At 40.6% G+C, this 15255-nt stretch overlaps 1 protein-coding gene across 1 annotated transcript; it reads right to left on the bottom strand.

The window, feature by feature from the left end:
* Positions 1-1129: 1129 nt before the first annotated feature.
* On the bottom strand, positions 1130-11672 carry kcnj12a (potassium inwardly rectifying channel subfamily J member 12a). Its single transcript, XM_034559484.1, has 2 exons — positions 11054-11672; positions 1130-5642 (listed from the first exon to the last, which is right to left on the bottom strand). Exon 2 carries the CDS (start codon positions 5491-5493, stop codon positions 4195-4197), a length of 1299 nt encoding a protein of 432 aa, XP_034415375.1. The 5' UTR covers positions 5494-5642; positions 11054-11672; the 3' UTR covers positions 1130-4194.
* Between the last annotated feature and the right edge of the window lie 3583 nt (positions 11673-15255).

The following is a 15255-nucleotide window of genomic DNA, read 5'->3' as shown; positions in this document are numbered from 1 at the left end:
GAGCTCGTTCCACCAATGAGGAGCCAGCACAGCAAACAGTCGTGATTTTGAGTGTTTAGCTCGAAGTGAAGGAGCTACAAGCCGATTGGCAGAAGCCGAGCGAAGTGAATGAGCTGGGGTGTGAGGTTAGACCATGTCCTGGGTGTGAGGTTAGACCATGTCCTGGATGTAGACCGGACCCGATCTGTTCGCAGCACGGTACGCAAGAACCAATGTTTTGAAGCGGATGCGGGCGGCCACCGGTAACCAGTGAAGGTCGTGGAGGAGCGGAGTAGTGTGGGTAAATTTCGGGAGGTTGAAGACCAGTCGAGCAGCTGCATTCTGGATGAGCTGTAGAGGTCGAATGGCATTAGCAGGTAGACCTGCCAGGAGGGAGTTGCAATAGTCTTGCCTTGAGATGACCAGAGCCTGGACCAGAACCTGTGCTGCCTTCTGAGTGAGAAGGGGTCGTATTCTCCTGATGTTGTACAGCATGTACCTACAGGAGCGTGTTATTGCGGTAATGTTGGCAGTCAGGGAGAGTTGACTGTCGAGCGTCACACCAAGGTTCCTGGCAGTCGGAGTCGGAGCCAGCACTGAGTTGTTGAAGTTAATAGTTAGGTCGTGGGTGGGAGAGCCTTTTCCTGCTGTTATTCCTGCTGAGGCACAGTACAATAAGGTTTCCTTAGTTCTGAGGTAGTAGAGTAATAATGATCTCTCATGTGTTGTTACTCCATTGATCTGACAAAGCCTCTTGCCAGTTCAGTGGGGCCAAAAGGCCTCTGGCCACTGTTTTTTTTGTGTGTGTCACAGTGAATAATTTATGAGCCTTCTCTAATAATTGGCTCCAGACCAGGAAGTCATCTGACTGTGGTGACTTCCTTGTCTATCATCTTAACCCCCCTCCCCCCATGATGATTATTACTACCTCAGCTACCACTTCATCCATTCATTACTCCATCTTGAGGACGTCCGAGGTTTGTCTTGCATTTTGCATTTCAATACAGCCCATGGCCGGTAAAGCACTCAACAAAAGAGATGAAAACAACCTTTTTTCACAGTTAGTTTTTAATTTAATAATTTAAATGACTTTGAATCAAATCAAAAGCCCAGTAGACAATTTGCTGGACATAGGAAGACTTCTACAGAGGTCAAAAGCTTTTCCAATCATCCCTTTAAGAGAAATACCTGTTAAATCATGAGGATCTGTGCTGAAATGAAACGACAGAAATCAAAGCATTGAAAAGGGAGACGAGAATCATATTTTTGCCTCTCATTAGTGATTTCATTGTAGTACTCTAATAAAAACAGATACATATTGATTGCGGTATTCTATCAAAAAGAACTTTGTATAAAAATAAGCAGGTTGTTCAGCCTCCTGCTCCCTATTATACTTTTTATGATTCTATGCTTTTTACACTAGAAACCTTTATGTTTTGCTAAAACAATTGTGTGTGTTTCTTTTTTAAGGGCTGAGGTGGGCATCATCAAAGCTAAAACAATCTGCAAAAAAAATATTCAGTAGAAATGCTTCACCTTTTTTTGCCACTGTGTAGGTGCAGAGGCTTCACACATCATTGTATATAACCTTCCCAGAAGGCAATAATCATAATAAATATTTTGGGCTGGGTAAAGAACGCTTCACTTATTTGCCAAAACATGCTCTTTATATTTTACTACATCCCACAATGTTCTAAAAAGCAACATATAACCTAGAAATATAATATACTGAGTTAAATGACTATTAGGAAAATATTAGTCATTGTGACCAACATAACAACCATTTTATGGTTCTCTTCTATGTGTTCATGTTGTACTTTTTCACCACATGTGTAATCTTTTATGTATGACATTTAACTAAAATTGATCCACACGGACATAACGTCCACATTTTAGTGAGGTAATAGATAAGCTGGACTTGGTAAAGAGTATTTTGTGATACAAACATTAACATGTTTAGGTTTGAATGACTAGGCATATACAATAAGGGATCTTTTTTTAAATGCTATTCATGCCAAAGAAAAAAGTTATCATGCATCATGATTGTGTCTTTTAAACTACCAGCAACTGATTGAATCAGGTTTAGTCGAACAGAGATTTGCTTTTAATTAGTGGCAAATGTTTCGGAATAATATAAATCTAGAGAGACTATCTGCAAACTGGAGACCAACAATGACTAACCATTTTTCTAGATCAGTCTAAACAGTTTTTTGGAAGATTACTTTGGGAACAAAAGTTAAGACTACACTCATTACTTTGGTATCAAGTCTGACAACTCGTATGCATACGAGTACAATAAGAAAAATAATGCAGGGTCCTTCTCCTCCATGCCTGACACTTGTTATCTGGGAATCAAGAATTATACAAATGTTCAGTGTATTACAAGATAATCATTAAGGACATGGCTACTAAAATGTATTCAGAAAGATGTGCGTTTTTTTTGCTTCTATTCAACCTTGGTTCAGTGTATTAACTCTATGCTAAAAATGCATTTATAGCATATAATGTTTGTAAATGCCAGAGGAATCAATATGAGGAGTGAAGGAGAAAGCTATTTTCTCATGTATAACTATATCTGTTTAGACAGCAATGAGGGTGATAACAGGTTTTAGTCAAACTTAGTCTTGCACACGTTACTTGTTAAAGGATACATTTGTCATATAATTATTATATAACATTTTCTGATATTGACTCTGTTGTTAATAATATAAGGAGCATCTAAATGTACCCACTTTTGATGTAAAATGAATAGAAATGTCGGGCCGACTCCTGTAAATTTAAACACGTTTGGACGACTCTAACCTTGTGAGCAAAGTGTTGAAGACACATTCACCCTTGTGATGCTCGTCCTCTTACTTGGAATGGATGCTTGTTGGGTGGTTAGCAATAATTATCATTCTTGCATTCTTCCTGTGTACATTTTAAAGGTTTTAGTGATATATGAAAGTTTGACTATCAATTTATTTGAATGGATGATTAGATGATTGGTTGGTTGATTGATAACTTTAACAGCTACCTTTAGAAATTCAGTTTATGATTTTTGTTCCTTTTTCAGGTTAAGCCCTAGGTATTAATTAATTAATGTCATAACATAATTTTATCTCAAACAGAACTCAATAGGTTTCATCTCTATGTGCATAGATTCATTTTTAAAGAGGACAAAAACATTTAGTGTCATCAATTTATGCCTGTTTGTTAGTCTGAATTTCCCTATGGAAGAAAACTTGTTATTAACTATCAGTATACAGGTTTTAGTTTAACTTAGTTTACACGATTTGTTCAAGTTGTGCAAGTTAAGGTACACTTTAAGGTGCATCTTTTTGTGGAATAACAAATTGCTGCTATTCAGTTTTTTATTTAATCAATAGAAACTTGGATATTGCAACCTGTATCTTGCAGATATGCTGTTCTTTTTTTAGGACAGTTGTCCTCCATCTGTGCTTTTGTTTTTTTTTACCTGACTACTTATCAATGTTTGAACATGTGTTGGCCAGTGCAACCAAATCATGACGTTGGTGGCTTACATATGGTTGAAATATGAGGCATTAAGAGAATATAAATAGTGATGCTTCATACAATGGGATTTCATTATTGTTCAACATATCCCGATATGTTATTCATAGTGCAATACATTTTGCCTACAATGGTAGATTTTGGGATCACACCAATACATAAATGAAGGTGTTGAATTATGTTGTTCTCAGTGGCTCACGGTCAGATGTTTTATCACGTCTCATTGCATCTGAATGCTGCAGTGCACGCAGGTCCAGTACATTACAGCAATGTGAGGAGAGCTCAAGAGAAGCCTTGTAACACTATTATTTGTGGAAATAATAACTTTTTTTTGGGAAACTGATACTGCACACAAAACATAACTTATCAATGTATTTACACCTAAAATTAGATTATATGGTTCTGTCATAGTTTTTGATGCACTATCATTGAACACTCTGAACTCTGAACTCAAAATGACAAAAGATTCAAGTTTCCATTCAGGAAGAAGGTCTTTCCTTAGCCTTTTCCTTGATTGTAGACATTCCTTACCACAATTTCTAAGATGTGTACTCTTGTTTTTCCCCATGTCCCTTTTACTGTGGTCTTGTTTATTTTCCAAACTTTTACAGTAGTCAGCTTTTCCTATGGCACTTTGCATTGTTCTGCATTTCACCCTTGGATACAGTTATTGAAAGTTGGTCCAGGGTCAATGGGTCGAGGTCATATTTCCGACTCTCTCCGATATGACCTTTGATCCAGCGTCCTGGTGGCCTGTAAGCGTTCAAACTCATGTCGGCTGTTCCTGTCTGGACTGAGGTTCAGTGCCCTGCTACCACCACCTACATCCTCCTCCTCATCCTCGCGGCTCAGGAAGGCCAGCTCATTTTCATAGCAGAAAGAGTTAGAGCTTGGGACTAAGAACTTGTTCTCAACCATGTCCTTGGCACTGCAGCGGGGGGTGGACGGCACCTCGTAGGTTTTGTGAAAGTGAGAGTAATCCACCTTGTACACGTTCTTCTCCTCAAACAAGACTGGCTCGAAACGGTGACCCCAAAGCACCTCAGAGGCCAAGTAGGAGCTTCGAGCCTGTGTGGTCATGGCGGTTGCTTCAACCATCCCCTCCAAGATGACGACAATCTCAAAGTCTGCTGTCTCTAAATCCTGTTTGCTGATCCCAAACAGGGGACTCTCCTCATCTATCTCATGGAGAATAGTGATGGGTGAAACCAAGAAAATCCTGTCCAGACCTTTATCAAAGCCCACATTAATGTCTATTTGGTCTAGAGGAATGTATTCCCCCTCATCAGTGATCCGAGGTTTGATGAGCTGTGCCCTAACATGGGCCTCTACAATGTGGCTCTTGCGAAGGTTCCCCACCCTCCACATTAGGCACAGCTTTCCATCCCGCATGGCAATGACAGCATTGTGGCTAAACAACAGTGTTTGTGCTCGCTTCTTAGGCCTCGCCATCTTGGCCATGATGGCGCCAATCATAAAGCAGTCAATGATGCAACCCACTATGGACTGGAAGACCACCATGAAGACAGCCGCTGGGCACTCTTCAGTCACACAGCGATAGCCATAACCTATGGTAGACTGTGTTTCAATGGAGAATAGAAAGGCAGCCACAAATCCATTGACCTGGAGGACACAAGGAGTGAAGTTATCATCTCCGGCGGGGTTATCCAGATCTCCATGCAGCAAAGCAATGACCCAAAAGGCTAAGCCAAAGGCCAGCCAGGAGACGACAAACACGAGAGTGAAGACTAACAGCATCCATCGCCAGCGAATATCAACACATGTGGTGAAGATGTCGGCCATGTAGCGCTGCGACTTATCTTCCATATTGGCAAACTGCACATTGCACTGGCCATTCTTTTTGACGAAGCGGTTGCGGCACTTGCGGCGTGTGTGGATCTTGCCATTGCCAAAGCCGTTCATACCATGCATGGTAGTGAGGCGGAGGCCCTCTTCCTCGGATGACACAATGCTGTAGCGATTGATTCTTCCCACACTCATGCTCCAGGCGGCACTCCCAGCGGCAGGGTCAGTGCAGAGGGAAGGCCGGGAGTGATCGAGGCCCCTCACCGCTTGATCACTGGCTAAGTTGCATTTTAGTGAGTCATAGACAGGGAGCTGGGTGGGAGTCTTGAGCTTTAATCCAATCCCTGTAGAGAATGTCAAGAGAGGAGAACAATGTGAGCTTCTTCCAGTGACACAATGGTGAAATCACATCATACATGACTATGCAATCGCATACACAGTCAACAAAGAACCAACTATGACATCTTCCAGTGGCAGAACTGCAAAACCTTGTAAAACTTACATAACACTCAAATAGTTCTGCTACTGGCCCAAAAATAATACCACTAATATTTATAGATCCTTTCACTGAATGAGCACAAATGACCAATTCACCATCATCACTTACAGTTTCCTACGTGTTCTTCTTATTTGAATAAAAACCTTTTGGGGGGGATATTCTAGATACCTGCAATAGATTAACTTGATTTACATGTTTGATATATGACTTTTGGCATATGTTTGTTTATTATAAGTCTTCCTGTTAACTAATGCAGTAAGTGGTCAGTCTACTGGGGACCAGCTTCTGATACATTTTTCCTCTTGAAAAGTCTGATATTTCATTACAGATTCATTCGTTACATTGTTATGTGTTATTAGATCACTCTTTTCCCTGTCCCGCTTCTCTGTACAAGGTGTATAGTGTCAGTATCTATAATACCGGTTACTTCAGTTAATTCACACTCCTTCTCCTCGCCATCTTGCTCTCTTTAAACATCACGACTCAAAATCCAATTGGTCCTCACTGAAGGGTCCTCATGTCTTTTGATGTCGGCTGTGTAAGTGAGGAGCTGGTCTCACAGCAGATCCACTTCTGTCACATGGCTTTTCCTGTGCTTTTCTCTTTCAAATTAGACGGTTGGCAGTGGAGACAAACTAAGTCACCTAACAGATGTTAATTATTCTGTAATGGAAAAAAAAAGAAGACCATCCTGTGAGTCACTTCTAATATCTGGTTAGGTGTTTTATGAAATTAGGAGGGCTGTCATATTTCAGGCCTACCAGTGATAGGGAAGGCTAGCACATGTTAGTTTTCAGCACACTTGCTTGTATTTATAGATTATCAGCAGCATGCCATGCAGTCATCACATATTCAACAGACAATCTGTGCGCCTCTATTTCTGTTGTGGTCTTAAGTTTGTCATTGTCCTTTCACTACAATACTTTTGTTTGGGGAGTAGACTGGCTTGTGAGTATTTTAACATACTCCGAGGGGACTTGGATGTGTGCCACTGACTCCGTGCACATGCAATTCCAGATGCTGTGTACAGGGAATGGGCATGTGTAGGACTATTAATTTGACCCCATTCTGTACAATTTGCAGTTATATTATTCACGTTGTGAGGATGCGGTAAACTTATAGCACCTTCCCATGGTGCCCCATACAAGTAGATAGTAGAGTTCTCCCCTGTTCAATGCCCTGTATTATGTATTTATTGTAATTACATACTGGTACTTTAGCTTACACAACAAATACAAGATTATACACATACAACACACTTGATATGTGTCAAAATGTTAATCTGTAATGTTATGAATCTACAATATGTCAGTGCAGCTGAGAAATGGTTGTCTCGGTCAGTCGACAGATAACACGATCACTGCGCTGGATGCTGAGCCTCAGGGTCAAGGAGTTTTGCCCATTGGGGCTGGACTGAGGCCCTTCTGGGTGCAGACAGCTTTTATCGCCTGGCCACATCCGTTCTGTGTCTACTGGCCTGATTTGGGCCCTGAAGACTTGACAGTTCACTCATGTGCGATCCCAAATCCCGGGTGCCCTGCCGTCTGCCACACACTCACGCTAAATCCATCCTCACTTACATTCTTTCAGGTGGAAGTTCTCCTGATCTGGAGCCAAATTACCTCATGCACTAGAAAAGTGTCCCTTATAGGTCAAACACATACCTGTATCAGTAAAATATACTGTAGATAAATGTTATGTTCTATTTTTATACTTCCAAAATAAATAGTGAACCTCATCCGCTCATTTCAAATCTGTAAAATTGTCAACCGAACTAGATTGTCTGATCCTTTCTGATCATAGTGCTGGCTTTTATAGACAGACAGTTAAATGGGGTATATTTGTGCTCATTGGCTCACCTGTGTAGTGTCAGGTGGGTCTGGTTGTATGGTATAGTAACCACACTGACTGTGTTATATAATGGAGATGAGTCCATGCAGCATTTCACATTATACATCTTGGTCTCATGACCTGAGTGCTGTCGTCATGCAGTGTCACGTGTCCAGAGAATTGGTCAAAAGTAAAAACCCTCCTTGCGTCTTTGGAGTCATTAGATAAGTGCCTTAAAGTCCCATGCAGAAAGCCTTTGCTGTAGCTACACAGGACGCTCTTTAAATCAGAGGTTATGCATGTACAGTTTGAATGTACATGTTAAAGATTAATCTTTTTTCCCCAGCTCTTTGACTTGGAATTGATGGGAGTCTCTACCGTGAGAGGAAGTAACTGCTAGTGACAGCTGAATAGTTATGAATCTTAAGTGCCTTAATTTAAATGAATTAGACGGTAAATCATCAATCTGTAGTCATATAAATTACACATAGAGCATACATTTAATGGAAAAGCTGGTCGTCTAGAATAAAGATAAGCAATCTTTGGTAAATATACATCAGCTTTAGGGCTGTTTTTACCAATGTTTTTGAACCTGTAATTAGTCTGTATTTTAAAATTCAAACAAAAGGGTAGTGCCCAAAATTAAAAACACAGGATTAGAACCATATTACCCTCAAATTAAGTTTTTAATTTGGAATCATGGAACCAAATGACAACAACTAAGACAAGCCTACTGCGTCTGTTAAAGTGTTTAGTCTTTGTACTGAGAGACAATCAGTGTGAAAGCAATAGCCGATTCCAATCCTGTGTTTTAAATTGTGGTAATTGGACAGCCTTTTTGTTTGTATTGGCATCAAAGTTTAGGCCTTTAATACTGCACTACCACCCAACTGTTGCACAACAAGCTTCGTGGAATGACAGCTCAGAAGGAGGCCATTTGTGTGTATTGTTGTATTCATATTTTTAATGTGGTCTCAAGCACTTTTAGCCTGAATTTTAGAATACATGCACCTTTGATCCATAAGGCAAGAAAGAGAAAGTGATTCTACCTCAGCCAATAATTTCATAAATAACCTTTTGTGACCTTGTCTGCTGTGTGTGTGTGTTCTTGGGGAGTTAAGAGGACTAACTTGGGGAGACGGTGAGCCTGCAGCTGATTAGGTTCAATAGAATGAATAATTGGATGTGCAAAATAATTGAAGGGATTTGGAGGAACAATGACGAGTAGTGGGAGAGGGTACTTCATCTCAAGAGAAGCTTGCAGGAAACTGAGCTCAACCGCTACGATCCCAGCCCACCTTCCAAGGCCATTGTGAAGGAAGAGCCGAGGCTCAGGTGTCATTGTATTTTCCTATAGCTTGCCACGCGGAACTCATCCCGTCTCAAGTAACCTTCAGGTATTTTCCTATAGAAAGTAACACCACTTCACCATGCAGAAATTATGTCTGATTGACAATATGTACAAACAAGATCAAAGTTTGTTGTTATTGTTTTAAAAACATATATATATATATATATATATATATATATATATATATATATATATATATATATATATATATATATCGCAATAATTGAACATTTGTCAATTCGAAGGCTGTTCATGGTTCAACTGTTAGACTCGGTGTGTAGGCCATCCCCTGTGCTGAGACGCCATCTCAGGTGGTCGTTGAGAGAAGTGTTCATAAAGAACTGAGTCACCTTCTCACATTGTTTTAACCTCTAGACCTAAATCTGTAGTTTCTTTTTGCTAGCTGCACCTGTAGTTTTTTTTCTCCACTCAAACACCTGGTTTCCTTTGATTGATCATTCCCACATGTAAGCTTCTCACTGGGCTTTTTTGATCTTCATTTGTGCAGTTTTTTAATTACTCTTACCCATTCACAAAGGCTGAATCGCCCATATTTAACCTAAAGTCTGTAATTTCCAATTTTAAGCGGCACCTGTTGCTTAGAGCTCACAAGCTTAGATATATTACTTTTAACACTGTATTACTGCCAGATATTCTACATACAGTTATGCAAGACGATGCATTAGTTGTAGTCCATGTGTTTGTTGGGCCTTTTTTGTGGATGTGTTATATTTTATGATTTCAGTGGGCTCACTAAATATCCTTTTTGGATCATAAAAGTAAATCAAACTGAACTAAGCTGAGATGAAAAGCAGGGTGAGGTAATTGAACTGTCAGGCTATTCTGCATAAATCTTTGTCCTGTTCATCCTCTGTCTCTTTTGTACCCTCGCATTAGGGATTTCTTTATACACTGATAGAAAAGTGCAGCACCCAAAGCAACACATTTATCTATTGATACCTGCTCATGTCTCTCCTCCAGTAATATTATCCTAAATCACGAGCCATGGTTAGTTATCTGATGTAACACTCTAAGGATAATTAGGGGCATAACAAGTGATCAAGTGGTAACCAATGCATGTATTATCAAAGTGTAAGTTGAAGTTGATTAGGGAAGATGGAGTGCAGAAATGAGTGTTTGTTTACATTGACTGGATGTTTGGATTGGTCCAGGCCTGAAAACAGATGAATGTTATTGTCTATTGAATGTTTTTTTTGTCATTAATTAGTCCATCAAATCTAAAAAGTACTGACACATTACCTGAAATTGCTTATTTTGTCTGATTCATTGTCAATAAACCAATTATTCAGTTTACGACAATGAGAAACATAAAGAGAAGCAGAAACAATCTAGGATCTTTGCTGCATTTTTCATTAATTAACATAATACATAATAATACATTCTCTGTGGACTCAATAATTTATCATTTCAGAAGTGCTGTCACACAATATAATCCTTTTATATCCTCTCACTGTGCTTACCCTCTCCCGTCTTAGAGGGTAAGCAGAGTGAGAGGATATTGATGGAGACGATGTAGAGATGAATCTGTCGTCAGTGTAGATTCGAACTTTATTGGTAAATTCAGGATTCAAGTTTTGCTCAAACTGATTGCTTTCAATGCTCGTCTTTGTCCGCCTTCTACATTTCTATAAGTTTGTTTGTTTGTTCGGGCGCCTGCTGATATCACAGCCTGACATCAACAGGCATGGCGGCCTTCTTGGCGAGTCGTGTGGTGGAGAAATCAACATAATTTAAACTATTGTGTTTAACCACATTCTGCAGAAAAAACATCTGCTGTAGTAAAGATAAATAGTGTGCAGTTGTAATTATATGATCAGTAAGATATTATTTGACTTCCAGCTTTAAAGTGTGGTGTTTACATTCAATAAATTGTCATTAAACTTAAGCAATTATTTCTAAATTGAAAATATTAGATGTGTAATTTCAACAAGGTGACTATGGATTTGCTTCAGAGTTCACATCATAACACGACTGACCGGACCTCCACATCTGACTGATGTCGATGTGACAATCAGGCTGCAAGTTTGAGTTGAAGTTTTCTGTCCTTCTCTTACCTTTATTTCTACCTGTCCTCCCCCAGGCTGCAGAAGTAAAAGGTGGTATCTTCTCTCCCAGTGTCCCCGTTAACCAAACTGAGGCATTATTTGCATCTGCCACCGCAGCTGCTCCTTCTTTGTGTGTTACTCTAATACTGGAGAAAACCACTCCATCATCTTCAGCACAAGGTATAGACCCCGTTTGAATTTCTTCATCCTTGCTCGGATTCTTCTCTCTCTCTTTCAGGTGCTGTTGCGAGCGCGGATGAAAAGCAGTTCTGACCAGACGGGCTCACACCAGAACCTCGGGCCGAGGCACTTTTGCTCGGTCAGTGCCTCCGCGTACAAGACAGGTGCGAAACGTTTAACGAGGATTATTCCAGTAAAAATTCAGGTTTTTGTATCTCCATCTTCTGGGGCGATTTCTTCAGCTGGTCTTCTGCTCATCCTTCATCTTTAGGGACGTGAAGTCTTTCCTTCACTGTGTACCATAAAACTGTTCAATACTCCTCACTGCTTATTAACTGAACATCTCTCTTTATCAATCTTTTGCAATCTGATCTAGTTGGACTGCTAATCTTTCTCTCTCTCTCTTTCTCTCTCTCTCTCTCTCTCCCTCTGACTATTTCTTCACTCCCTCCCTCTCTCCTCTCTGTCTCTCCCTCCCTCCAGTGGTGTCACAGAAGCTGCCATTTGCAGCCTCCCTCCCTCCCTCCCTCTTGTTGTCTCTCTCCCTCCCTCCCTCTCTTTTCTCCTCCCCTCCTCTCCCTCTTGTTGTCTCTCTCCCTCCCTCCCACATCATGGCACTACCAGTTGACAGCAACTTGATGCACAGACGTATCATTCAGAAAGCCCCAGCAGACAATCAACCATTGTATTTGATCAGATGTTAATCAAAAGTAAATGGAGGCAACATTATGAAGATGAATGGCTTTCACAATGACTTCCCACATACAATTAACAGCCCGGAGTTTGCTGCATTTTAGTCCATCTGCTCTGCTTTTCCTCTGAGATAAGTGCCGTTGACATGACCGTGTCAAATATTCATGTGTCTTTTTGACTTGCGATAGTCTGCGTCCGCAATGAAAGATTGTGTGTGTGTTGTGCAGTGTGGACCAATACATCATGCTGCTGGGTGCTGTGTCTCTGTGAAGAGAGATGCCTTTCACACTTGTCACCAAAGACTAATCAATAACATTGGACCCGAGGATGTATATGTGTTTGACAATAGGGCTGTCTTGCCACACCACGACTCCCGTGTCAGAGGAATTGAAAGTGAAGCAAGCCAATCACTCCCATTTTATTTCATCATATTCTGTGACACTGTTCTACAATAGGCTTCGAGAAAAAAGCTGTCCTCCTAAGGAAGAGTTGTTTTCAGTGTTAACAAAGCACTATTGTCTTGATGTGTTACTATGCCTGTGTCTCTGACAAAATATTTAGTGTCCCTGGTTGTTGCTTTCGGTTGTTGTTGGGAGCAAACTGCAGCTTTTTTCTGCATCGCCACCACTATTGAGTACATTACGGTTACCCTTGACAGCTTCAAAGTGTGACATTAGCGTCAGACCTGAGTGCCTGCTTCCCTTTTCTCACGTCTTTTCAGTGAGCCAGTCATCAGTCAAATGCTAAAAGAGATGACAATTAGTGAGGGGGTGGGGGGTAGTTGGGGGGGAGAGTGAGAAGTTTCTAAATACAGCCATACTGGCTCAGCCCCAGCTTTATCACTAATGATTCATCAGTGCAGGAACCCTCTCTCTCCTTTCCCCTCTTTCTCTCTCTGGGCTCCTGTTCTTTCTTCCTCTCAGCCTCTGATTTCAGACTTCTGAGGGTGATTTGCAATAGCCTGTGTGTGATCATCACCAGGCTATTGTGTTTGCTGAGGACGTCAACTAATGGAGCTCAAAGCGTCCTTTTAAAGCGCCTCTTGGTCTGTGTCGGCAACAGGTACTGTACCCAGTTCCTGCATAATGTAAGGCTTTGACGCCGTGGTGCTGCAAGCCTGGAGAACAGTAGATCACAAGGTTCACACATCCAGACTGTAAACCTGGTTATGTAACTGCACCATAATCACAGGTGGCAGCTCACATATCCTTTGCATGTGTGTGTGCGTGTAAATGAGAGGGTTTTGCCTCCCAGGGAGATGGCTAAGTGGGATTTGCTGCCGCTTCCATGGCTACAGGTATAACACATTTTCACTATTTTCAGACCAATAGGAGCTGGTAGAAATGAAGCAAAGAGAGAGGCAAGAAAAGAGAGGGAGGCTGTTGGTCAACAAAACGCTTTGGCAATACTAACCCTTTTAAACATGGCTCATCAGAGAATTTGTGTTGGAAACATTTAATACATTTTAAGTTATTTTATGTTCATAACTTGACTGACAAGCTGGGATGATTGGCTGCAATCACTAAACATTAATCCAAATCCTTCTCGTCCTGTCATTTTACAGCATTTTACTGACATCCCTCCATGCAGTGCATGTAATTCAAATTACTAACTAAAAAAAAAACTAAAAAAGAATACATTTCACAAGGAAAACAGCCAAATGTCAGCCAATTGTATAAGAAAACTGAACAACAGACATACATGGGACGTTTGAAATACAGACTTAATGTTGAAATGGAAGTGTCTTAAACAGCAGCTGAGACGAGAAAGTGATGAAATTGGAGAGTTGGAGATAGTGACATTTTTCTGCTGCTGCCAGTTGTATGCAGCAAGGTGTAATTTGCATTAATCAGAGGGGCCTAAGAATAAACTTTAACATTCTTTCTTGTGATAGTGATTGTGGCGTTTCCTCTTTTACAAAGACGTTCGCTTTAGGCAGACAGTGCATAGAAGCTCTATTGCTGCTGACAGCTCGATTTCCCTCAATCATATTTATCTGACACACAAAGGGAAATACATCTGAAATATGTGCTGTGTTAGTAAAATGTGATACTTGGAGTTAATAAAATTAGCACTCGTATTTTCCAAATTTAGGTATTCAAATTTGGTGAGTTTTTGAAGGTGATAGATTGGCCTCGCAGATTGGATGTGTCTTTACAAAATGTATAAAACTCCTACTTTATGTCACACTTAAATACACCTCATTGAATATAACATTACTCCATATATATATTTATTACTGAAAACTACCCTCTGTCATTATGATTCTATAAAACCGCGGCTACATAATGTCACTGAACCTCCCTCTGTCTCCATCTCTCATCTAAATAAGTCATTTTGTCCCACACTAATGTGTCTTCATATTGCGTGGAAGGCCGGGAGGGTTGAACTATCCCCCTCCTTGCTTGGCTTGTTTTAAGCACCCCAATTACATTATTCTCTGAGACTCCTGTCTGATGCAGCTATTTCAGGCTTTGGAGTCTTTCCTGTTCATTTAATTTTTGCGACTTTATTTCTTGTCAGCAGGGATTAGGGATGTGATATTACTGTACTCACACTGGCTGAATAGTTGTGAAAAGGCCTTCTTGTTCTTGGGCCCAGCTGGCTGTGGCGGTGGTGGAGTGTGTGTGTGTATGTGTGTGTGTGTCTGTGTGTGTGTGTGTCTGTGTGTGTGTGTGTGTGTGTGTGTGTGTGTGTGTGTGTGTGTGTGTGTGTGTGTGTGTGTGTGTGTGTGTGCGTGTGTGCGTGCATGTGTGTTTGTGTGTGTGTGTGTGTGTGTTGGGTGGTTGATTCAAATGTTGGACCGTGTGGAAATAACGTCTTACACAAACTTAATAATTGCCCAGCGTAATTGGGTTTTGTAAAAGTTTCTGTGTTAACTTTCCAATATCAGTGCTGCAGTGCCACATTAAACAGTTTAACAAAGGAAATGGTGTGTTTAGCAAAAGATCTTTTGAGACACAGAAAGGTTTGAAAGGTAATCATATATAATATTGTACCTATCGATGTGGGATGCAGGTTAATGGTCTGCTAATAGTTCTATCCTTCACTGATCAGCATGATCCCTCAGTGAGGACTGACAGGCGGGTGTATAAAAGTACCCCAAAACAAACAAAACCATTCACTGCATATATGTTCTGACATATTGCATAGCTAAGTGTTCTAAAAACATACTGTATATAGATATTTTACCTTCTCTTCTTGGTCTTGTTTTTGTCTGTGATACGCACACCTTCTTCATTTGTTCAACATGCTCATGTCAAGAACTATAATCCCTCGTCAGGTTTCTTTGCCAGCTGATTACCAACCAGGTTTGATACTGTCAAGAGCAATTTGTT

This window comes from Cyclopterus lumpus, chromosome 19 (assembly GCF_009769545.1).
Source record: "Cyclopterus lumpus isolate fCycLum1 chromosome 19, fCycLum1.pri, whole genome shotgun sequence".
Lineage (NCBI taxonomy): Eukaryota > Metazoa > Chordata > Actinopteri > Perciformes > Cyclopteridae > Cyclopterus > Cyclopterus lumpus.
Note: the sequence above shows the minus strand (reverse complement) of the source record. Positions and strands in the feature narration are given on the sequence as shown.